General features: G+C 55.0%; 1 protein-coding gene across 1 annotated transcript in view; it reads right to left on the bottom strand.

The window, feature by feature from the left end:
- The window catches only part of STK40 (serine/threonine kinase 40), a 36,473-nt gene extending 11,071 nt beyond the window's left edge, over nucleotides 1-25,402 (bottom strand). The window contains 6 exon segments of the mRNA XM_088022501.1: nucleotides 2,939-2,991; nucleotides 3,873-4,100; nucleotides 6,117-6,260; nucleotides 6,622-6,707; nucleotides 8,324-8,443; nucleotides 25,242-25,402. Coding sequence (XP_087878627.1) covers nucleotides 2,939-2,991; nucleotides 3,873-4,100; nucleotides 6,117-6,260; nucleotides 6,622-6,707; nucleotides 8,324-8,443; nucleotides 25,242-25,251 — 641 coding nt within the window. The 5' untranslated portion in view covers nucleotides 25,252-25,402.
- Nucleotides 25,403-25,659: the final 257 nt, after the last annotated feature.

The raw sequence follows: 25,659 nt of genomic DNA, 5'->3' as shown, positions 1-25,659 counted from the left end.
GCCCCAACACCCCAAAAAGGGGATGAGAGGCAACGCAGCCAAGACACAGGGTGTGAGAGGGGTACTGGTGCTCCTCAATCCGAGGGAAACTCACGGGTGCACATCCACATGGGCACACGCACACACACAGGGAGCTGCACACGGGCACACACACAGGCACACACACACACAGGGAGCTGCACACCAGCACACACACACACACACACGGGCACACAGACACGGAGCTGCTCATGGGCACACACACACACACACACGGAGCTGCACGCGGGCACACATGCACACACGGGCACACACACGGGCACACACACATCGAGCTGCACACAGGCGCACATGCACACACACACACACGGGCGCACACACACAGGGAGCTGCACACGGGCACACACACACGGGCACACAGAGCTGCACATGGCACACACACATAGGGAACTACACACGGGCACACACACACGGGCACACATGGGCGCACACACACATGGAGCTGCACCCAGGCACACACACACGGGCGCACACACACACACACACACAGGCACACACACGGGCGCACACACAGGGAGCTGCACGCGGGCGTGCACACACACGGAGCTGCACACGGGCACACACACATGGGCACACACGGGCACACACACAAACGGGCGCACACACACACGGGCACACACACACGGGCACACACACATGAGGAGCCACTGCTGGTACTCGAGAGGGGCTGGACTTCCCGACTATATTCCTGGGAGCGAGGTGGCCTGGGGGTGGGGGTGGGGGGACTTCTGTGGTCGGCGGCACAGGGGCCCAGTGCACGCTCCCACAAGCACCCTCAGGCTGCTCAGTTGGCTCAGTTAGAGCCGGCGCAGGGCTGCGGGGGAAGGCTGCAGAGGACGTGGGCTCCGCAGCCGGATGCACTTACATGGTCAAAAAACATGCCCCCTCTGTGTGAGCAGTGAGCCTGCCGTCCAGAGCAGGATGGTACTGGGCCAGCGTCCCACAGAAGGCCGGGGCCGCAAGTCCAAATAAGACGACGCACCCTCAGGGCTGGCGGGGTCCAGGTTCTCTAGCACCTGAGTCCCCTGCCCAGGCTCACCGCCAGCCCTTGCCAGCCGCCCAACCCCCAGCAGGCCCTGTCCCCTGGGAAGCGAGCTACAGGCCGTCGGGCCCAGCCCCGTGAGGCGGTTCCACGTCTCAGGCCAGTCTCTGCAGGGAGGTTTAATCACCTCCACCTCCACAGAGGAGGAAACAGAAGCTCAGAGAAGGGCTTGCTAGCACAGCAGCCTCTCGATACACTGATGATACGCTGATGAACCCATCACCCAACATGTAATCAAATGAACTCCATGGTCTTGAGCGGAATGAAGAGGCAGCGCTGGGCTATGGGCCAGGTCTGAGCCCCGAGCTTCCCCAGCTCCCTCCCTCAGCCCATCAGGGGTTCCAGCAGCCCTGGAATTTTGGCTTCCTGCAAATCGTTACTCATCCTTCAGGAAACCGACTCAGATGGCCAGAGTCTCTGCCCACCTCCCCGGGCCCCCAGCCAGTGCTTTCTGGTCGGCGCCCCATTGCACGGTGGCTCTGGGAGATGGTCCGTCTGTGGCCCTGATGCTGGCTGGTGGTGGCAGAAGGGCGGTGATCTCCCCATGGCGTCGGGGGGGGGGGTCTGGTCCCCAGGGGCCTATCTCCCTGCAGCTTCTTCTCTTGTGCCTGCTGTGGCTCTGGCCACTTCACAGGGACAGCGGGCCCCCTCGTGAGTGGGTGGCCACATTAGGGAACAAGTCACCACCACACCGCTTCTGCTGTGAGACTGGTGCCTGCCATTTGCGAGCCCTCAGACCCACCTCAACGCCTGGCAGTGAGCGGGTGGCAAGGTGTTGGCTCTCCCCGGAGACAGCAAGGGAGGCAGCAGGCCCTTCCCAGCCCTGCACGTCTATGGTCATGGTGGTGCCTGCCGGCGGTCCTGGGCCCCTATGAGGCTGGGGCCCCTCCAGCTGGGGAGAGGGGTGATAGCCTGGGGCCGGGGCCTCGTGTGATCTCCCTCTGCCACTGATGGACCGAGGGTGCTAGGGTGAGCCGCCCAGACCCCCTCTGAGATCGAGGCACTTTCTCCCTGCTGCTGAGAGTGATGGCTCCTGACCACTCATAGCTGCATCCTTTTCCGGGAAGCCCCCTTAGCCAAAGGAAGCTGCCCTGGCCACGGCTAGCCCACCCTGCCCTGGGCACAGCCTGCGTTCTGAGGCTGGTCGCAGTGGGCGTCCAGGGCCATGAGCCCCCTTGCCTCAATTTGGGGTATCTGAAGGGCCCCTGGCTCTTGAGTTTTCCAGGCTGAGGCCCCACTGTGACTGTACCACAGCTCTGCTTCTCCCTGTGCCCAATCCCACCCTTTGCCCCAAGAGCACTTCTTAGTAAACCTGCACACACATCTCAGAGTGTGTTTCCTGGGAATCCAACCTATGACGAGAACTCATTTTGCTCACCTGTCATTCCTTCACTAATTTCTCCATTTTTTATAGTCATTTACTGAGCACCCACTAGATACACACAAATGAATGGTCCAAGGAAGATCTCTGGAATTCTTCTCAGAGCTCCCTTTCTGTGGCCTGTGGCCTTTAAGACTCCCCTTCTTTTTTTTAGGCAGGCTCCATGTCCAGCCTGGAACCGAATGTGGAGCCTGAACCCACAACCCTGAGATCAAGACCTGAGCCGAGATCAAGAGTTGGATGCTCAACCGACGGAGCCACCCAGGGGCCCCTAAGACTCCCCTCCTTCTAAGCAAGCACCGTATTCCCACGTGGCAAAAGGCCGAAGCAGATGTCCCATCCTCCAGGCCCTGGGATTCTCCTGCAGAAGCGGGCTGGTGTGAGTTGGAAACAGGGGGCACTGGAGGGCACTGGGTAGCTGAAGCATGTGGCCCGTGCCAGCCGCAAGGTCACATCCCGACAGAGGAGGGTCTTACCTCTTATTCAGCACCATGTTCCCAAGCTTCAGGTCTCTGTGCACGATGTTTTTCTAGAAAAGGAATAGGCACATGGCTTGGACCATGAAGGACAGAGCCAGGGTTGGGCCCAGCCTGTAAGATGTGGGCTCTTCAGGGGTTTGGGGAGGCAGGAAAAAGGCTCTACAACATGTCTCTTTGGGCTCCTGCCTTGATTTGTCAGCACAGACAGATCAGGACTGTTCTAAGGCCTCATCAGCCATGGGTAGGGATAGGGGAATATGCGAACCCAGGCAGTCTCTGCCCTACCGGGGCGGTTTCCCCAGCTTTCTCCCCTCAGAGTGGCAGCCAGCAGGGAAAACCACTCCTCCCTCCGCCTCCAGCAAACACCCTGCCGAGAAAAACAGTAGCATCTGCTTGGATCTGCGGTCAGAGGTGAACGCTCACGGTTCTGGTGACCAAGTAGTGCAGGCTCAGCCTGCAGAAGCTGTGTGCCTGGAAGAGGCCCAGGCTCTCCTCACCACACCTTGGGGTGCCTGACACCCCAACCCTAGGGAAAGCGGACAGGCTGCGGCTGCCCGAGGGGCATCCCACCGTCGTCACCTCCGCTGGGAGACTACAGGCTAGCCTCTCAAAGACAGGGAGCCGCTCTGCTGGGCTCTGCTGGGCAGCCCGGGCAGCGCCTCCCAGGCACTTGGGCTGAGGCCTGCAGCCCTGTGCCTCGCTGGCTACACAGGTCATCTAGCCACTTTCCTTCTGGACATTCCAGCTGCAGAGCACACCTCGGGGGTGGAGGGGGGAAGACGGGCCCCATAGCTGCTTCCGCGGAGCAGCAGCAAGAAGGGTGGCCTTCTGTGGCAGTGGGGCCTGGAGGCTTCTCGGTCACTGGGAGCCCAGGACGGGCCAGCTAGAGGAGGGGGGACCGGCGGGGAGGGGCGGGGGGGCAGGGCCTCACCTGGTGCAGGGCTTCCACCACGCGCACCACGTCGTAAAAGATGACCACGGTCTCCCGCTCGCTGAGCCTTTTCTCCTTGATGACGTAGTGCTGCAGGTTGATCAGGTCGGCGGTCTTGTCACTGAAGTCATGCGCACAGAGGCAGTCGAGGACAAGGCAGATGCGCTTCTTCATCTTCTTAACCATTCGGCTGGATTCTGTGTCCTCGACAATTTCACAGGTGCGGTCCTGGGAGACAAAGGGGCAGACCAGGGCTTGGTGTGGGCCCGCAGGTCCAGGGGCAGGGGTCGGGGAGTCTCCTCTGGAGCTGGAGACACACACCAATGCCAAAGCCTGGAACGAGCTGCACATGTGTGGGGGCGGCGGCCTGGACCAGGGGCTGACGTTAAAAGGCTTCGTGCTCCAATCCCAATGCAAAGGGTTCGGATCAGGGCTGAGCGTGTAATGCCAAAGGGACCTCTGGGCCCAGGGTATGGGCAGCAGAGCCGGGGCCCTGGGGCATCCCCCCTCCGTGGCAGTCCCAGAGGTTCCAGCCATGACCAAGGTCCGAGATAGTAGAAGTGAGGCATTCTGTGTGTCCAAGACAACTGCTTTCACATGGGAGCCGGACTCCTGGGCAGCCACAGAACAGTGGGTAAGGCAGGGTTCAGGCCCCAGCTCCTGCTCATTCCAGCTGTGGGACATGGGGCAGTTCACCTCACTTCTCCAAGTCTCTGGTCCCTTATCCGTCAAAGGGAGCTGGCACCCTCCCTCCCAGGTTGTCCAGAGACTACGGCAACCCATGCCAGTGCCCAGGAGGTGGGTCCTGCTACCAGTGTGTGGTGGTAAGTGCTGGGCCCGTTTTCCTTGCCGAAAAGACATTTCTTTCTCTTTTTTTTTTTTTTTTAAAGTAATCTCTACAACCAGCGTGGCGCCTGAACTTACAACCTCGAAATCAAGAGCTGCGTGCTCTACCGATGAGCCAGCTTGGGGAGACGCTCAGTGTCAGCCCCAGCAGACTGACGCTTGCCTCCGGGGAACTGCTGGGGATGGAACAGCCACGTTTCTCCTTCGGAGCGTGACCACACCTCTCGTTCTCTCTTCCCCAGAGGCCCAGCGGTGTCTGGCACACAGGAGACTCTAGAAATGCTTCTAACCACCCAGCTTCTATTATCCAAGAGGGTACAAAGCAGGGCCAAGCTCTGGCAGCTGCCAGAGACGAAGCACTGAAGACTCATGAACACCCTCGGTTTGGTTTCATGTGGAAGGGAAATGCTGATTTTCAGAGTTGTTTCTAATGCACATCTAAGAATAAAGACCTTGGTGGGGTGTGTGGGGGGTGGGGGGGCATCTTCCCTTTATCTAGTCCAAGAACTCAAGCTGACAAGGAAGTAACGCGATGAGTGTGTGCAGGGATGGCTCAGGCTGCACACATGCCCGCTCACATTCCCGACCACCTCGTGGGGCAGGTGTCCATCGCTACCTCCATTTTACAGATGAGGAACCTAAAGTGTAGGGACGAGGTCATGCAACCTGACTCCAGGGCCGCCGGCTCCCAAACCTCTGTGGCTCCCTGCCCCCACACTGCCTCTCGGGGGCCGGGTCCATCGGGCAAGAGTGGCCCTGTCCAGCTTGTCTAGCCGAGGGCCCTGCAGAAGCTCTGCTGGGGGCCTGAGCAGGAGGCCTCCTGAGCGTCCTGAACCGGGCCTTCCTCATTTCTGGAGACACAATTCGGCCCCAAGGAGGGCTCTTTTCAGGGTACAAGTTACTCATTAGTACGTTCCCTAAGAGACCTGGAACCTGTGAGCACGGGGAGCTCGGGGATACTTGCTCAACTAACTGGGATGCCTGGGCAGGCGAAAGGACTGTTGATACCAACACCAACTGCAGGATCCACAGGTGGCCCACGAGGCTCATCCCTCCCTGGCCTGGCCCATTTCTGACACAATAGGAAAGAGCCCAGGCGTCTTTAAATGACTTCATGCTTTCCTCCCTTCTCAGAAAAGTGGCTCTCCAAAGAAAGGGGCACTCCCAATGGGCAGCAAGCCTCACTGCAGGGGTGCTGCAGCAGCTGGTGTGGCCAGAGCCTGACCTCCAGCCCAGCCCACCCAGAAGTCCCGGCGCACCCAGCATGCAGGGTTCCCAGGCAGTTGCGTGGGCAAGCTGTTCCAAGTACAGATGTGGCCCCAGTAGGGGCCAGCCCCAGGAGCCAGCCAGGGGTGGGGGGTTGCGGGGGGGGGACAGGCATCCCCCTCTGCCACTCACCTGGAAGAGCCCATGGTGGTGAACCACACCGTCCTGCGTGTGGAGGAGGGAGAGCAGAGAGTACTCGGTGTGTAACAGCATCTTGCCTTGCCTCTCCTCTTGGCTTTCTATTCCTTGGTCCCCCCTCTCCTCAAGGGTAAGGATCTTTAGGAAGGCACACACACAAAAAGACCAAAAAACCCAAAAAACAAACCTTACTTTACAAAGCAGAATGGCGTGAGCAGGAAGAGCAGGGGGCTCGCGGTCGGGCCCGCAACACCTGCACGCACATCCCCACGGGCACGTGCGACGTGCGAGGTTTCTCTTAATGTGACGGCAGTGTGATTCCTGCTCTGAGCGCAGGCCTGTTCAGAGCGAGGCTGCATGCGCCCGACCGCCTCCTGGGAAGAGATGGTGCTCCTCTTGTTTGCAGGTGGTGTGGGTGTGAAGATGAGAAGGGGGGAGAGCAGGCTGGCGGGCCAGCCCCTGGGGCCCGAGCCAACCCCGCCCTGGGCGCCTCACTCACCTTCAGCTGATAGAAGTCATCTGTGCCATCTTTCCTTGCCAAACACTGCACAATGCTTGGCACCGGGGAGTTGCCCAGACGGGGACCTACGGCACACAGAGCCTCGGGCTTACTTTTCCGAGCACCGTCTCTCGTGGCACCACATGGTCTTTCCACTGTTCACAGTCACAGAGTGACCTCCCCCCCAAGTCTTCTGGTGGAGGGTTCTCAGTCTCCTCTCCAACAATGGAAGAGCACGTGCGCATGTGCCTGAGGTATACCTGGCTTTTACGGGCCCGGCTTGCAAAAGGAGGGGTTTTCAACAGTGGGGGTGTCATGGAACCTCTGAGGAGTGAGTGGTAAAAGCAGAGATCCCAGCGGCAACCTGGAGCCTCTGAATCAGCATCTCCGGGCTGAGGAACTATAGCTTTGGGAGCTCCCCTGGTCGTCTGAGGTGGCTGCCTGGCCCCCATCAGAGCCCAGGTTTGGGGGACTTTTGTACTCCTGGAGGGGGACACTGCTTGCTGTCCCTTGCCGGCATCCCGCCTGAGCGTTCTGAGCAGAAGTCAGACAAGGTCACAGCGTCACTGCCCTTAACACAGTCGAAACTTTTTTGGCTCCCGAGGCCTTGTGTGGTTTGGTTCCTGCCCACCTCACTGATCACGTTCTCCTACCCCCTCGCCAATATTCCAGCTACACTGGGCTCTTAAGTACTAACTTGTTAAGCCCTTTCCTGCCTCTGGGCCTTTGCATTTGCTGTTTCTTCTATCTGGAATGCTCTTCCCCTGCGTTTCACATGGCTGGATCCTTCTCCTCCTTGGGAGTCAGCCCAAATATCACTTCCTCATACGGAACCTTCCTTGTACACACTCCCTGTAACCCGTCCCACTTTCACATCGTCTTGTTTACTTCCTTCAAGGCACTTACCGCCCTGCTGATGATCTTGTGCGGTGTTTACTCTGTTTCTTTTTCCAACTAGAATGTTAAGCTCTGTGAGGGCCGGAACCTGTCTGTCCTGTTCACTGCTGCGCCCCTAGCACACAGCCCAGGCCCGGCAAATGGTAGGTACTGGGAACCATCTGCCCAACGACTGGGGCTGGAGCTGTCCTGTGCCCATAAGTCCGAGACGCCGCCCCAAAGCAAAACTCATAACCAGTCTCCAGTGTCCTTAGAGCCCACTTCACCCCTGCAACCCTGAGCACAGCAACCCCGATTTGTTGGGCCTCTAACATCACGCAGAAAGACCCTGCGGCTCTTCTGGACCACTGGGCACACCTAATTCCGCAGGACTTCTGTGCCAATTTTACCAGAAATCTGGAGGGCTATACCAGATGCCCTGTGGAATGAATTGTACCCTCCAAGAATGGTCAAAGAAATGCCTGGGATGATGGGCCTTGGGTTCTGATGCAGCTTGTGTGCCATTGGCTGGGGGGCAAATGGGGTGCTCTGGGGGAAGAGACAGTCTAGCTCTCAGCTGGAGCTGATCGAAGGCTGGTGAGGCTACAACAAAAATGACAACTCTGGTACAGCGTGACCTGTGACCTAAGGCTCTGGACCTTCCACTGGCACAAAGGGGCTGTACTTACAGCCCTGAGGTTGGGGCCCCGCATGGTGCACTGAGGTGGGTGTGGCACTCCGCCCTGCACGGCTGCCCATCGGACTGCGCCTGCGCCCCGCACCCCTGCCCCCCGCACCCCGGCCCACCCTGCGGGCAGAGGCTTACCCAGGATGAATGGTCCAGCTCTCTTTGCATTATTTCCAGAAATGCCACCTCCTAGAGCCTTTGCCCTGGATGACGTTTCCCCAGCTCCTCTGTCCGATGCTCTCCGCTTCATTCTCAGCTCTAGACAAGACAGAGAAGAGCCCTTCTCACTGAGCAAGTCAGCGAGTTTCCTCACACGAACCGAGCCTGCAAGTCTCTGACTTGGGGATGCGTCACACAGCTGCTGCTGCCGCCGCCTCCTCCCCCTCCTGGAGGAGCATCAAAGGTTCCCAGTGACAAAGAGCCACAGCTCCTTTCCTTGGCATTAATCGGGGGCTCAAGGGGGATGTCCTTCCAGGCCGCATATGCTGGCTACGGAGGTGGGCAGACAGCCCGCCTCAAAGGGGCCAGTCAAATGCAGAGAGGACACTGGCTTTGTGCAGATGCAAACTGGGGTCCCTAAGAGACCACCCCAGAGACAGAGAGGGGTGATGGCCTGGAAGTGACTGTTCCCAAAGTGAGGCCTTCCCCCCAAACACCTGCAGCTGAGTGGCCTGAGGTACTGAATCCTGGGTCCCTCTGCACCCCCACTGATCTGATCTCTGGGGCATGGTGGGGAGGAAGCCTGGGGGCCTCCCAGGCCCACCAAGTGCGAGGATGGCTGCCCAGGGGATCTCCTCTCTCAAACTCCCGACTCTTAGCTCCTCTCTAATGGAAGAACACCCAGAGTTATCAATGGGGGGATCTACTTTCTCTTCTCTTTGTCCTATTTTCAATTTTTTCTTTAATTACTTTTACGAAAAGCATATATTGTGCCTTTAAGGGCCAGTGAAAGGGCCCTGACGGAGGTCACTGAGCGCCTGGCTCCACCTGGAAATCCCTGCCTCCTCTAGGGTTAAGATGAAAGATGGATGCCAGATTCTAGAACATAACATCTGGATGTGGATTAAATAAGACAAGAGAGTGGCTCCTTTTGGTTGCTTACAGTTAACAGCTCGGGGAGGCAGTGTCCTGGACATGGGGCAAGGAGGGAGGGCAGAGGGCCACAGGGATGCCCAGGGAAGGCCAGCTGCCCAGCCCTGCGGAGGGGCCCTTGGCCCTCAGGCAGCTCAGGGAAAACTTCCCTGTGGAGGTGATACTGGAGTGGGTCGGGCAAGGGGCAAGGTCATGACAGGCAGAGGGACCCGAGTGAGCAAATCCACACAGGTAAGAAATGGCACAGAAGCAACAAGCTCCAAGGAGTTTGCGTTGCCGGAGTGTACAGCATGAAGCAACGGGTGGCGAGAGGTGACTCAGAGGGAGGGACAAGGGCCAGATCTGGGGGACCTGATGGCCAAGTTAGTAATGCAGGCTTTATCCTTCCATGAAAGGCTTGGGGACACTGGACCCTAAACTTCTGTAATTTTTTTCTTCATACAGAAGTAATTAGCATTCCCTGCAGAAACATTAGAAAATACAGATATGCAAAAATAAGAACACAAGGTACCCATAATCTCAGCATCCAGATGGAGTCACTGTTAACATTCGAGCGGACTTTCCTGTATGCTCACGTGAGCACGCTTCTAGTTTTCATTATTACCAACATTTGGACCACACTGTGGTACCATTTTGTAAGCTTCCTTTTCTCCCACCTAAAATACATGATGAGGGTAAATTTTATGGTAGGTGAAATGAAATATATCTCAGGAAAGTTGTAAAAAAAAAAATCATTAACATCCCTACCTGACAGTATCCTGTAGCATCACTTGAAATATCTATACAGTCTCCCTGGTAAGAATAGGGGTGCCTGGGTGGCTCAGTTGGTTAAGTGTCTGCCTTCGGCTCAGGTCATGATCCCGGGGTCCTGGGAGCCTGCTTCTCCCTGCTTGCCCCTTCCCCTGCTTGTGCTTGAACGCTCACACACTCTCTCTCTCTCTGACAAATAAATAAAATCTTAAAAAAAAAAAGTTTAAATGTTTATGTAGTTAAATAGTTCTCTTTTCCTTTAGTTTGTTTTGCTGTTATTCCCGGAAGGCCGCCCCTTTCTACTCTGAGACAGGTGCATATTCACTAGTTAGCTTAAGTCTTCATATGCTGCCTTTCTAGCCCTTATTTCAGACCCCAGGAGACTGACTCCAGCAGTGAAATGGAAAGCAGGAGAGACAGCCTGGCCACACCTCTAGTCCAATCTACCAGGCTTGCCTCCCATCAAGCCCCAATTTGTTTTCAGAGCTGTGCCACTGAGGAGCAGACCCATGATTTCATTCTGAGAGTAACTAGGACCACGTAACTCAGTAGGCCGTGAGTCCCCAGATGGAGCAGAAGCTACAGTCAGGCTCGGCCATGACTTCTGCCAAAGAGGCTTATGGTAGAAACAGATTCTAAGTCATTTATACAAAAGCAAGGAAGAATGAAACTGCTTCTAGAAAAATCTTAAAAAGCTGGGCAGTAATGTGTCTGCAACAGTGTTCTTGCTCTTTGCCGGGCTAACTTCTATGCATCCCTCTCAATTTAAACATCACCTCCTCAGAGAAGCCTTCCCTGCTATCTCCCCCACCACTGGGTCCCAGTTACTCTATCGCGGAATTTCTATTCACAGCACTTTCCATATTTCGTGATTATGTATTTGTGTTTGTATGCTTAATGTCTTTCCCCGCCACTAAAAATTCCACAAGGAAAAAAAAATGTGTGTGTGTGTGTGTGTGTGTGTGTGTGTGTGTGAAACCACTGCACCCCCAGCTCCTGGCCCACGCCTTCCCTCCAGCAGGAGATGGCTCTCCCTGGGTCAGCAGCTCTGTGCGGGAGCTGCCCCTGCCCTGGGAGCTAAGCTGGTTTCACGTCTCTTCTGGCCTCTTTGCTGTCCTCCCTGCAGCACTAAGCTCCCCTGTCTTGCTGGTTCCCTGGAAAGCACCACGGAAGCTCCATCATATCTGTGTAGACGCCGCCCGGACGCCTCCGCACAGGCATGGTCTAGACGACAGTTTGTGGGGAGCAGCTGCGGCACAGACAATGAGTGGGCTCAGCCTGACCCCACCCGCCCCACTCGGGATTCAGCACAAGCGAATGGCTTGGGAACTGCTCCAAAATGTAGGCTGACAGAAGGATGGGAGCAGACGGGCAGGGAGAGGGAAAAGATGCTGGCAGGGGAAGTGGTAGCAAGGCTGTTTCCCTTCCTGAACATCCATTGCTGCCACCCAGGGCCGGGGGAGCAAAGGAAGCAGTGTGACAGGCAGACCTGGAAAATGTGGAAGCTGCCTCAGGGTCGCTAGAGGGGTGAGCAAAGACAAACCTCCTAGGAGACCCTCTCGTCCTCCACCCCCTACCCCCCCACCCCCCACCCCCGCTGAGGCACAGGGAGGATGTGCCCCACCCTCACATCATCCTCATGGGTCCCCTTCCAGAGACACACCTGCAAATGGCCCACCAATGCTCCTGTGGGGGCTGCTGCTTTGAGGGATCCTGGCTTCGTGGTGAGATCCACGAAGTGGAAGTTCTGGCTACACTGGTCTAGAAGGACCCGGGGCCAGGCCCCTCAAGAGACACTGCTCCTCAGGCTGTGGGGTGAAGGGCCTGGGCCCAGTCTGGCTAAGGGGCAGCCATTTACCTGGGTGTTTCCTGGGCCTACTGCTCAGCTCTCCAGGAACTCAGCTGTCCTGCCTTAGAAGTCTCTGGAGCTTTAAATCTGTCAACTATTCCGTGTGCTACCCTCCTAACTTAGCACCAGTTCCCTTAGAACCTGCCCTCACCGGGAAGCTCAGTGAGGCAACAATGGGGCTGAAGGGAGAAGGCAGGGCACTCTATGGCAGGACATGGTTCAACATGGTGGACATACCATCAACCACAAAAGGAGGTGGGTCACAAAGAGATGGTGCTGAGGCTCCCCCCCAGCTCAGCCTTCCCTCAGTTCCACCCACTACAAAGGAGCTGAAGCCTGGCCAGACCAAGGAGGGGTCCATCACTCACACCCAGAAGTATCCCCTGCAAGTAGGTTCACAGGCGCCCCAGGCAGCGGACACCCACACACGCACAGAACCAGAGCGAGCCTCCCATCCCCCACAGGCATGAGGGGCAGCAATGGAGCCCGCCCACTGTGCCTGCAACCTCATCTGGGCTTCTTGCTGCAACCTCTGGGTTCCTGGAGAGTTGGGTGACCCTGCACACCAGCCCAGTGAAGGCAGAGGGCAAGGTCAGTCTCTGCAAGCAGCCGGCAGCACACCCTGGCCCGGTGCCTGGCTTGCCCTGCGTCTGTGTATGATGACAACGGCAGCTGGTGGCCGCAACGTGTCAGCAGCTTCCCGTGCCTGCAAGGAGCCAAAGGACTGTGTCTACACTGCAGGGTCAGGCTGAGCCGATGGTGTCAAGATTCAAGCCGTCCCTGTCAGCAGCCCCTCCACCCACCCCCACGTTTTCTGGCTCTGTCCAAACAAACCAAACCAAACAAACAAATAAAAAGTCCCTGAGTTGGGCGCCTGGGTGGCTCAGTCAGTTAAGCGACTGCCTTCGGTTCAGGTCATGATCCTGGAGTCCCAGGATCGAGTCCCACATCGGGCTCCCTGCTCGGCGGGGAGTCTGCTTCTCCCTCTGACCCTCCCCCCTCTCATGCGCTCTCTCTCTCTTTCTCTCTCTCAAATAAATAAATAAAATCTTAAAAAAAAAAAAAGTCCCTGAGTTGTGCAGACTTCTGTCTTCTGGACTTGACCTCTGGCAGTGTCTACTGAAGGCAGGGACCCTGCATCTCTGTTCAGCTCACATGGCACCCTCACATGGCACCTAGAAGTGAGCACAGACCTCCCACCCATCTCTGGTCTCAATCCTATTGGCCACACATGTGTTAAGGGTCTGGGTGTCTAGACCCACACTGGACGCCAGGAGGGAGGGAGCAAAGAGTCTTGGCTGAGAGGACAGTAAGGGGGCACAATTAATATGGTTAGAGCAACGCATCTCAGGCTTTTTCACAGCACAACACAGACAGAACCACTTGTATGACACTCGGGGGTAAAAGAACACGGGATCCCAGTCGTCCTGTGCCTGACCCAGGCACCCGCAGGCTGAAGGGATCACCATCTTGATTCACATAACCCACACTGGCTGGGAACCTCTGAGTCAGAGCAAGTCAATCCTGGTTCAAAGCCCAGCACCATCACTTAGTGGCGGTAAGATCTTGGACAAGTTACTTTCAGCATCTACACAATACAGAGCACAACACCTACCTCGAGGCTGGGCTCAGGATTAAGTAAAATAACCCAGGCAAAAGGTTTAGCAGAGCACCTACCAGCATATTGTAAGCATTTGGTAGCTTGTGCTATTCTTAGCTTAAACACAGTAGCTTTGTATTTCTCCTACCCAAAGAGAAAGGGATTGTTACTTAATAGGCATGGAATGGGGGGAGGGGATGGGTAGAGGCAGAAGAAAGAGGGTACCCAGAGGGAAGGCTTAAGAGACCTTGAACATGCCGGCTGGCCGTTGTTGGCCCTGGGGAGGCGGCCCTCGGGGCTAACGGAGCTGTTGAAGAGGGGAGGGGTGCCGGGCAGCAGGGGAGAGCAGAGGCACACAGCATCTCGGGCTCTCACTCGGTTCATGGATCTAGGGGGAAGCAGGGGCTGGAGCACCAGCAGGCAGGCACCAACCGGGGCACAGTAAGGGACTGTCCAGAGTCTGGATTTAAGACCTAGTGCCTCTAGTCTGGGATGTGCATTTGTCAAAACGACTGAACTGTATAATGAAAGGGTCTGTGAAACTCACCGTGTGTATATATGTGCCTCAATTTTTTAAAAAAAAGCTAGCTTCGACCATAACCGGTCAAAGTTAATATCACCAATAACAGAACTGATATCATATTACTCCTGAGGCAACATCAATTTATGGTTATTATTTTGCCCCCAATGTATAGCCTGAATGTGATCATGAGATGAACCTAATTGAGGGACATTCAACAAAAACAGGCCTGTATGCTTCAAATACACAGTGATGGGGACGCCTGGGTGGCTCAGTCGGTTAAGCGACTGCCTTTGGCTCAGGTCATGATCCCGGGGTCCTGGGATTGGGCCCTGAGTCGGGCTCCCTGCTCAGCGGGGAGTCTGCTTCTCCCTCTCCCTCTGCCCCTCCCGCGCTTGTGCCCTCTAATAAATAAAATCTTCTTCTTCTTCTTTTTTTTTTTTTTGGTGGGTAGTAAAGCAAGGTTTATTGAGCTAAAGCAAAGTGATAATACAAAGCTCTCAAGGAAGGAGGGGACCCGAGGGGGTTGCCCTCAAATAAATAAAATCTTAAAAAAAACACATTAAGACAGAACAAAACAGTGATGGATAAAGGAAGACTGAGGAACCAGTCTAGATTAGTGGAGACTAAAGACATAAGACAAGTAAATGCAGTGTGAGATCCTGGGAGTTATGACTGGGCAACTGACAAAATCCAAATACGGACTGTATGGATGTTAAATTTCCTGAATTTGAAAACTGCACTATGGTTACGTGGGAGAACTCCTTGCTCTTAGGTGAGAGATGCTGAAGAGTTTGGGGGTGAGGGGTCACGATGCCTGCAATTTACTCTGGCGTCAGAGACAGGAGAAAGTGCGAGCTGCTGGATGGAAGAGCTCCCAAGGTCCTCGAGGAATCTGTTGTCCAGATTCACAGAGTCAAAGGGACTCCTTGTGGGGACAGAGTCCCCAGTGGCAGGCCGGGGGGATCTCATCCTTGTGGGGCAGAGGCAGGCTGGCAGGAACAGTAGTTGTGTCTAGAATGCCCCCCTTCCGCCCCTGCAAACATTGTGCTAACGGGGAAAAAAAGAGGTCTTTGTGCCATCTCCAGGTCTGCCACCTGGTGGCGTCTTTCTGCAGCACATCTTCAAAGGGTTTCTCCCCGCCCAGGTGCAAGACGGTGGGACACTGCCCCCCGTGGCTGATCAGGAAGGATGCAGGAACGACTCCACAGAAGACCCCACCTCAGCTACCTGAGTAACAGATTCTAGCACCTTGCACTTTCCCCTCTGCTCCGGGACCTGGGCCTGCAGTGTTTCTGTCTCTCTCCGCTGTGGAGTCCTCCGATGCCCTTCTGGTCTTCAGGAAGAAACCCTAACTCCTCAGTGAGCCCGGCCAGACCCAGGCTACCTGTCCAGACTCACTGCCTTGGTAGGCTCCCTAAATCCAGCCACACCAAATGACTCACAATTCTGTGAGTGTGCCGTGAACACCCTTGCCCTGCCCTTCTTATCCTGGTTGGCCCGTCCTTCTCCCTCGGTCTTCACTGCAGCAAGTCCTTTCCTCCAGCTGCCAGAGCACCTGAGCATACCTCCATTCCCTCCCACCGTCCTGGAACGGTTGGTTTCTCTGAGTCCCCCCACGGCTGAGGGAGCAACTCCCATTCACTGTCGCTTCCCTGCACCCTGCCCAGGGCCTGGCGCACTGCTGAATGAGAAAAGGGAGTGTAGAACTGTTTGTTATGCACCCAGAATGCATAAAATGCCATACTGGGGCAGGGGACAGAGATGACCCAACTGGAGGCCAGGGCTGGAGTGGGGCCCAGAAGTACAGACGGATGGTCCATCGGCTCATGGCAGGAGACAGAATCCAGGATCAGAGAGACAGGGGATCACAGCTATAGGTACTGGGCTGCAAGGGTGCTGGGAACCATTTGTCCAGGCAAAGTCCCATGTCAGAAATGCCTGGATGCCTGGGGCAGGGAGGGTGCCAGGCTGGCTGATCGCCAGGCGTTGCGCTTAGACAGTGTTTGGTGCCAGAGAGCAGCCCCCACCGAGGAGTGAATTCATTCATGGTGTGCCTGAGGCTTGGGCCCAACCTCTCATTGGCAAAGGGACAGATTAGCCCCCTTCTGGCTGAATCCAGCAAAAAAGATCTGCTTTCCGGCAGCAAGATGTGGGCGCATGTGAATGATGGCGTTGCCTGCCCCCTCACACCAGTGATCGGTCCTCCGGGTCCCTCTAGGCTCGTAGTGTGAAGGTCCTTCTACTGGTCAGAAAAATTCCTAGCACTCTTGCTACTCCCAGAGAAGAGAACCTCGGGCTCAACTCTGCATTTTATCTGACTACACCTGGAAGGAACTACCAAGGCTTGAGGTGAGCAGTGTGAAATCTGAACGCATGACCCAACTAAGATCTGTGGCTCTGCTTTGTAGACCAGGCCCCTCCATGCTCGAGGTCTGCCAATTCCCTCGAAAATTCCCCAGGCTCATTCCTGGATGGTGAATTTTGGACTCAGAGCCCACATGGGAGGCCCACACCCTCAATGACCTCTCACAACAACTAACTTTTGCACACAGTTCTGTAGCTTACAAGGCACTTTCCAATACATGATTGTAACTGATCCCCCCACCACCACTACCAGCAAACACAGCACTTTCTAGAAAAAGAAATCAAGACTCAGAGATACTGAGCCCTGCCTAAAATTACCTGACTGGTTGCTCAAAGAGAGGGGACGCGGGCCCAGGTTCTCCAGCTCTGAATCCCATGCTCTTTCTTCCTCCACTGCTCCTTCCCCGCCCGAAGACAGCTGCCAGCGTAGGAATGCCAGCCACAGAGAGGACAATGCCCTCTGGGTTTCCTTATAAGCAATCATTCTCCTGGAATCAGGGAGCTGCAGCCAGAAAGCTGCAGGCAAGCAGGGAGAGAGGGGTCGTGCTTGTCCCTGGAGAAGGAGGTGTTTCCAGCCCCCAAGCAGGTCTCTCTGGAGAGAGGGGCTGAACTGAGGGGGGGTTACTGAGATATCCTCCTACCAGCCAACAAGTTAGTGTCCCCCACCCCTCCGTGACACAAGCCCTCTGGGAGCCACCCCCGCTGCACCCCAATACTCACACACAGGTGTTTCTACCAGTGCTCCCAACTTCCCTACAGACCTGCTCTCCAACCACAAAGTCAACTCAGGGAACCAAGAGGAATTTGCAGCCCATGCAATCAAGTGTTTCAAACCATAGACCAGTGACCGAAATGCCAGTTGGGAGAGCAAGATGGATTTTGAGGTCAGGTAGGTCCGGGTTCAAATTCAGACTCCTGTCACTCACTTGCTTTGTTTCCCTGAACCAGTCACCTACCCTCTGTGAGAGCGAAGCCTAGAGACCTGGGCCAGCTTACCAGGCCCACAGGAGGCTGCCTGAGGCCTATTCTCTTTGCCTCCTGCTAGCTGGAGGGAAGGGGGCTCTGTTTGTCAGCTTCTCCTTTGAGTTTTAATGACAGCCACCCCCGAAGTAGGCATGAACCCTCTCCCTGGGAGCCTGAAGGCTATGAGGAACCTCTCCAGGAACCCACTGGAAGCCATTTGCTTCTGAGCTCAGGATGGAGCTGGGGGATGGGGAGGCAGATTAGTAATCCCTTGGCTTCAGCCAGGACTCCCTGATGACAAAGATTCATGCATGCGCTGTCATCTTCACTGTTCCAAAACAGTGTGATGATTTTGCTCATTTTTAAAATGCAGGATATGTATAGCTCCAATTTGTCAAGAATCCATAACATCACATCATTCCCTAAACGTCGTGCTTTACTGCCTCGGGGGTACCGAGTGAACTGGCTGCTTCTACCACAAGCGTCTGCTCCCTCTCGTGGCCCAGGGTGAACCCCACGCCCTGAAGCCACTCTGCTCTGGGGCATGTGGGGGAGTACCTGCAGCAGCCAGAGAGGAAGTGACTCAGCCCGGTGGCAAGTGGGAGGGGCGGCCAGAGAGAGGGCCCTGTGCCCAACCTTCTCCCCCTCCACACATCCGCACCAGACCCAGCCTCTGTCACCGCCTCTCCCGGCAGGGCTACAGTGTGGCCAGCGCAGCAGTCCTGGGGCCGGCAGGGGCCTGAAGACCCTACTGCTCGCAGGAAGCCCAGAGGCTGCAGTTCAGAGGTCCAGCTCCGGGCTCCTTTAGAAGGCAAGAGTCACATACAAGGAGATTACATAATCAGTGATGTCCCTCTTCACCCCGCTGCCCCACTGGGCTCCTCTGTGGCCTCCATGAGGGCTGGGGGCGGACAGACTGGAGGCCGAAAGGCCCCTGGCCAGAAGGATGTGTTCCCGAGTGACTCTGGGAAAAAGAGCTCCAGGGCTGTGCACACGGAGGGGGACCCATGGGCCCCTCTGGGGAAAAGACAAACGGAAGAGAGACCAGTCCCTGCAGATGGGGCAGAGGGCTTCACCGGCAGCCACTCTGATAGCTCCCAGAGCAGAATCGAGGGCAGCAACACCAGCCCTGCCACTAGCCTGCCCCTCCCAAGGGCCTCCGGAAGCAGCTGATGTGACAACAAATAATCCGTCACTGTGTGTGGGTGTCAGAGGAGGAAGGGACACACTTAATAGCTCTTTCTGGGGCCGTGCTGCTCTGGTATCTCCCATCCAGAGAAGGAACCTGGGGAAGTAGCCAAGCACCCTGGCTTGGGAGACATTCCTGGTGGCCCCCTGGCTCGGGGGGGGGGGGGGGGGGGGCGGGGCAGAGGGCGGCTTCTGCCTTGTGCAGTGAGGCCAGACCAGGTCACTGACAGCCCTCCCCTTTCATGCCTGCCTGCCCTGCTACTAAGGGGACCCATCTTCAGCTCAAACCATCAGTGATTGCCTTGTGTGGTGACTCAGCCAGGGAACCAGGCTTGCCACGGAGTCCCACGTGGAGTTCGGGTTCTTGCCGCCCACAATGGCCCAAATCACGCAAGGAGAAAAGAGCAAGGGACTGAAGAAAGGCTGGCTGAGTCTGAGAGCCACCTTCGGGTCTACGGTGCAACCTGAATATGTTTCTTGGCCGGCCCTCGGCTCACCCAGAGGAGAGGGACGGCGCCGCCCTGCACAGGGTTCCCTGAGGACCGCCGGAGCCGGCGTGGGGGAGGCGCCAGACGAATGTTAAGTTTCCTTCCTTCCACCCCAGATTTCCAGAGCGACAGACGGCAAAGCCTGGGCCAGGCCCAGGTACATGTGACTCTCTCTCTTTATACTGTTGTTGTTGTTGCTTTTGGGGGGGGGGAGGGGGCAGAGGGAGAGAGAGAATCTTAAGCAGGCTCCAGGCCCAGCACAGAGCCTGACTCGGGGCCCAATCTCACGACCCTGAGATCACGCCCTGAGCCGAAATCAAGAGTTGGATGCTCATGTAAGAAAGGCAACTGGGACTGGGGTCAGCAAACTGCCTTGCCTCAATGGCTTCTATCAAAAATGAAATCAATTAAATTTCACAACTTCCACAACGAACAGCACAGTTCCCAGAAGCTGCTGGATGCAGCTGCTCGGAGGGGCAGGACTGCAGAGGCTGACGGCGGGCTGGGCCGTCAGGGTGCCCCTCAGAGCCGTTCAGAGGTTAGGCCCACACACGTATCTCACCTGTTCTGAGCCATCGAGAGGCCACAGGGCTAGTGCTGAGGTCCGTGAGCCACCACCGACAGACACTCCGTGCATGCACTGCTGAGAGCATGCTCATCACGTCTGCTTGCCTGCTTGTCTCCTGAGAGGGTGAGCTCCTAGGAGCGAGGCCTGGGCCTTGGCCACTTCAGAATCCCCTGCTCGGGCTCAGCAGGTGCGCAGAAAGTACGTGTTGAAACCACAGCCAACAAAGTAAAAACAAACAAACAAACAAACAAAAAAAAACCGCACACGTCGGGCCCAGCCCTTCAGTTCTAGGGATTTATCCTACACATATATGCACACAAGTTCACAAAGATAAATGTGCTCAACGAGGGTCCCTATAGAACCACGTAGAGCCACAAAAAACCAAAGATAAAACCACAAAAATCAAAACATGCATCCAGACAGGAAACACTCTACATGTCCACCAAGAAAGGACTGGTTCACGCATCACGTTCCATTTTATGGAATACTGTGCAGCCTATAAGACTAGGTCCACACCTGCTGATAAAGATGCCTATGGTATATTACGTTAAAAACAAACAAACAAACAAACAAACAAACCAGTACTATTTGTATAATACGATCCCATTTGGGTAAAGAAAAAAAGATTATACATACCCTTGAATATGCACAGGAAATTTCTAGAAGAAACTCAACAGTGGATACCTCCAGGCAGGATGAGGGGCCCAAGGAGGGGAGAGAGAGTTTTATTTTATATTTTTCCATGTTGCTTAACTATTTTACCATACACTACTATAATAATAATTTTTAAATCTAAATTTTTAACCCATTAGAACTGTTAAGAGGAATAACAGGCTCAAGGGCGGCCGGGCCTCAGAGAAGGCACACCTGAGGGAGCATGGCATGGGACGCGTGTGGAAGTCTAAGTGTCCTGAACGCACCAGCCTGTGGGCCGCTGCGAGGCTGCATCAGGAGGGTCGGGCAGAAGGGACAAAAGCACCACTCCTGGTACACCTAAGCTCTCTCAGGTGCCGCACACATGCTCATAAGGAACCTCCTGCTTGCCTGCTGGCATCCATACAGGCTGGGAGGACCACCGAAACGTTCAAACTGGAGACCTGGGGGCTGGCTCAGGACGCCTCTTCCAGGAACACTCCCAGACCTGCTAGCGAAGAGCTTACCTGGACCTCACCAGAGCCGGCTCCTGGGTCCTGACTGCAGGCCAGGCACGAGGCTGAACCTGCTACAGTAGCACCTCGTGTGCAAGCCCCATTACTGCCTTAGGAACAAGGAGCATTGTGTCCATTTTACAGAGGAGAAGATGAGGCTGAAAATAGGCAATGACTTGTTCAAGGTCACTCAGCTAGCGAGCGGCAGAACTGGGTTTTGAAGCCAGGTCTGATCTGAGCCTAGGCGCTTAACTTCTAGGTGATATGGCTGAAAGTCTCCCTACCCACAGGCCAGGAGGGGGAGGGACCTGCTTCTAGGAAGGGGCAGTTCCGTTCTTCAGGCAAAGAAGGGACTGCTTCAGCTTTGCCAAAGACCCTTCCAGCTCTACAACTCCATGAGTCTAAGATTCCGTGTGGGTTGGACTCCGTGGGGCCAGAGCCTGCCCAGGATGAACAGCATGGCATGGGCTCTAGAGTCACACAGTGTAGGCCAAAGTCTGGCTCTGCTCCTACCGGCTGTGAAACAGTGGACGGGTTACTTAGCCCCTCTGGACCTGGGGGTTCTCTTCTATAAAACAGACAGCCCCTCCTTCCTTAGATTCTGAGAATTTTTCAATAGGTACTGCAGAGTACTTAGTAAAGAACCTGGAGGGTGGTGGTAATCTGCCTTTTCTGGCTGCTTTCCTTCCTGTTCCTTCAGCAGGGACCACATTGGGAGAGCAGTCAGAAGAGCATGCACCCTGGGGAACTCCCGCCAAACGCAGTACCTCCAGGAGCTCCACGTCGACTGCAAAAAGGAGGACTCTTACTCTCTAGAGGCCAGAAATGGGGTTCCAAGAGCTCCACAGAATTTGGGGCCAGCCAGTCCTAAGGTCTCCCAAGGAACGGAGCTTCTCTCTAGAAGTACCTGCTGTCCCCCTATCAAACCTCAAACGAGCTCTGCCCCAAACCTAAAGACAAATGACAGGCACATCAGTCCTGCTCTTGCCAATTCCTGCTACAATGTCCAGGCCCCTTTCTTCTTCCTGCTGGATGCTTGGGTCACAGACTCTTTAAAAGCTAAACATCTTCTGTCTCTTTTGCCAAGTAGGTGGCGGTCTGTAAAAAACGTATTTAGAGCGGACAGCTTCGTTCTGAATAACAAGAGCCCTTCTCAGTTTTCTCTGGGGCTTTCCAACAACTAGAGTTTCTTTGAAATCGTCAGGCCTGTATATTACTGTACTTGTAAGCTCTGGGGAGCCTGAACTCACTCCCCAGCTAGACCACCATTAATCAGAAGAGGATGACCACCATGGGGCGGTAGCCTCTTCTGGGGGAGGAGTCCTCAGTGCCCCACTCAGGAAGGGGCACCTCAACCCAAAAGAATACCTTTGCTTGCTGGAGCAAAATTAGGCTGCTCCAGTTTATTAAAAGGGAGCTTAGAAATTCTTTAAAAAAAAAAATAATAATAAAAGGTACTCTTTGAAGCAGCAACCACTCTTCTAGAATCCTGCAGATTCCTGCAGATTCCTAAGGTGGGCAAAATCATATGCATGCAGACGGTCACTACAGCTCTGTTTGGAGAACTAAAGACAGAGAATCACCTAAGTTCATCAGCACAGAGCTTGCTGAACAAATTATATACACTCATAATGAAAAATGACCCAAACATCCACGTGCCAGAATGGAACCATCGCTAAGGCAGGAAGTAAATCAAAGCAAGCGCTACCATCCCTTCCCCTCCCAGATGTTGATTACAGAGCCGCTGCTGTGGGCCCTGGGCCCACAGTCTCATCTGGAAGAAATGCTCCTGTTTCAGGCCACGTTCTCTTCTACCTTCTTGACCCCACAACCCAAGGACAAAGTCTGTGAAAATCTCCCCAGTTCCAAAGGGCTTGTTTGAAACCCTGTCCCCCAGCACACCCTCTCCATAGCACAGTCAGATTCTGGTCTAGCTCTGCACTCCTGTAGAGCTCAGGGGGACAAGGGCATAGGGGCAGCTCCTTCTCATCTCTCTGGTGGCTCTGAGTCCCAGTGGCCTCTGGCAGACACTTCCTCTTGAGACGAGGCTGCTAACCCAGCCTAGGGAGTCAATTCAATCTCAAGTTCTCGTTCCAGATAAGGTCTCCAGGGAGTACTGGGAAAGCCGTCTCTCCCCTGAGGATACGCTGCTGTCCAGGACCCCATCACGTGAAGCAGCGTGAAGAAGAGCTGCTCTGTAGGGCCACTGAAGGCTGGAGAAATTATAGGAGTTTGGCACACTCAGCCCGTTGAGTTTCTGAAACACTGTACAAGGTCACCTCCCTGGGCAAATCTGGGCAGAGGCAAGGTGAAGAGAGGGAAGCTGCCCTTCTCCCAGGTGCTGACTCAGGCATAACCAGAGGGAAGCCCAGCCCGAAGCTGGACAGGGTGCCACAGACTTTGTAACTGATCCTCTCCCATGAGATGTGCTCAGGTCTTACTGATTGTCTTCCAAGCCGCCCTATCTCTGCTCTATCATTCACTCTTGTCACCCAAACCAGGAACCTTCTCGTCACCTGCCACCACTGCTCCTCCCTCAACCATCACTTCCAAACATTCCCAGAGTCTGACTGATTTCTCCCCAGACAGCTCTGATCTCCGCCCTTCCTCTCCATCCCAACTGCCTCTGCCCTGATGCAGGCCCGCACGAGCACTTGCTCTGAGTGCTGCAGCAGCCTCCCTCTGCACTCCATCTTGCTCTCTCCCCCGTCCTCTTTCCCCGCAGCTAGAGGGCTCTTGGGAAGATGCAGGGCTAACGGTGCTTCCTCCACTTAAAGCATCCCATCGCAAGAGAATAAGAGAATAAGAAGTTCAAGCATCTTAGACTGGCGCCTACCTCTCCAACACATCCCACAGCCAGGTCCCCTCACGCCCTGTGCCAGAGCCTCTCTGGTTTCCAAAGTTGCACCCACACCAGCAAGCATCCCGGCCTGCGCCACGCTGCTCCCCTGCCCAGGGTGCGTCTGAGCCCTTGGAGAACTCTCCTTGCCCTCTGGGAGCCAGTTAAGCTCTAAGGGCTCTCCAAAGTTCTCCCCAATCTCCTCCTCCTCCCCCGGTGGTTCCCACTACATGCTAGACAGACTGCTATGAGACTTGCCAAACTATGCAAGTGTTAATTGGTTAGGAGTCGGCCTCGCCCCTGCTGGACCGCAGGTTCCTCCAGGCCAGGGGCTGCCTCTCCATCCTCCTTCTGCTACATATGGGGGCTTGTGTGTGTGCAACTGGGGCTCTGGAGTTTGAGCCACGACACACATCAATGTGTGTGATGCTTCCTGAGGATACTAATTCAGATACCAGACCAGAGTCACTAAGAGGGACACACAGAAGAAACTCTACATACCTTTTTTTCTCCTGAATACTTTAAAATATGATTTTTTTTCCCCTCAGCACTCCTTCTGTTTCTTAAAAAAATGGTTCTTTCAAAGAGCTGGGCTGAATCATCCACATAGCTCCCATACAGACTGGGTAAACTCCCCACAGATTTCCTTTTCAGAAAGAATACAATAAAATTCTGTCATCTTGTGATTCCTCAGGACACTTCTGACAGCTCATGGGACACAGTTCCAGTTGAGACTAATTGCTTCAACTCTTTCTTGGAAGTTCTTTCCTACAGTCTGTAATAACACTTACCAAGTATTTCTCACTCAGTGTGTGCTAAATGTTCAACTTGCAACATCTTACTTAATCCTCACAACTGCCCTCCTAGGGAGGGGCCTTGATGCCCCCACTTTACAGATGACAAAGCCAGGCATGGAGAGAATAAGCTACTGCTTGCGACCAGCAGGGCTGGGACTGGAAGCCAGATCTGTCTTACTGCAGAGCTAAACAGGCTCTTAATGAGAAGAGTTTGCTGCCTTCCCAGGTCGAATGAAAGACCCGGGAGCGAGGGCAGCACCCTGTATGATAGGCCTTCTGAGAGGGCAGCCTTACCTCCCCAGCTGCTCAAGCGACCTGCGACCCCAGGAAGAGAGGGGCACTTGCAGCAGGCACCCCTGTGCTGGGCGGAGAAGCTCAGAGCAAGGCAGGGAGCTCGACACCTGTCACCCTCTGCCTACAAGTGCTTTCTCGGCAGGGACCCCCCCACCCTGGCACGTACTCTCCCCTGCTCAGGGGCCTGCAGTGGCCTCTTGAGAGGAATCCAGTCCTTTAGGCTTTCCCCTCCTTGTCCCTCCTCTGCTGGGACTGACTCCACACAGATCATTCTAAAACACAGATCCAGGGGCACCTAGGTGGCTCAGTTGGTTAAGCGACTGCCTTCGGCTCAGGTCATGATCCTGGAGTTCCAGGATCGAGTCCCGCATCGGGCTCCCTGCTCAGCAAGGAGTCTGCTTCTCCCTCTGACCCTCCCCCTTTCATGTGTTCTCTCTCTCAAATAAATAAATAAAATCTTTAAAAAAAAAAAAAAATAAATAAAACACAGATCCAATCATGTCACTCCTCTGCTTCAAAACCTTTTCACTGCCCTCGGCATGAAGTCCTAACTTGTTAACGTGGCATTTCCTTGTCACCTGATACTGCCTTACCTTGCACCATGTTGACTTTCACACCACCATATGGAACAATCTGAGGCTTCTGGAATAAACTATGCGTGTACTCGGGGGCGCCTGGCTGGCTCAGTCAATGGAGCGTGCGACTCTCGATCTTGTGGTCCTGAGTTCCAGCCCCATTTTGGGTGTAGAGATTACTTAAATGAATAAATTAATTAGAACTTTCAATTTAAAAAACAAACTATGCGTGTACTTATCTCTAAGTAGAACACCTTACCCTTTCATGCTCACTGGCTAAGCCTTCCCATCCTAGACACAGCTCCACTGTCATCACCTCTGCTAAGCCTTCCCAGGATCCGCCCCCCACCCAGGCTGGGCTCCCACGGCCCTCTGTGCCTGCTGCTGCTAGCTTTCTTACACCTTACTTCAACTACTTGTTTACAGGTCATCTCTC

Source organism: Eumetopias jubatus, unplaced genomic scaffold (genome assembly GCF_037043125.1).
Source record: "Eumetopias jubatus isolate StellerSeaLion01/CBP00866 unplaced genomic scaffold, mEumJub1_p1.0 scaffold_4, whole genome shotgun sequence".
NCBI lineage: Eukaryota > Metazoa > Chordata > Mammalia > Carnivora > Otariidae > Eumetopias > Eumetopias jubatus.
The sequence above is the reverse complement of the archived record's forward strand: the minus strand, read 5'-3'. Positions and strand labels throughout refer to the sequence as shown.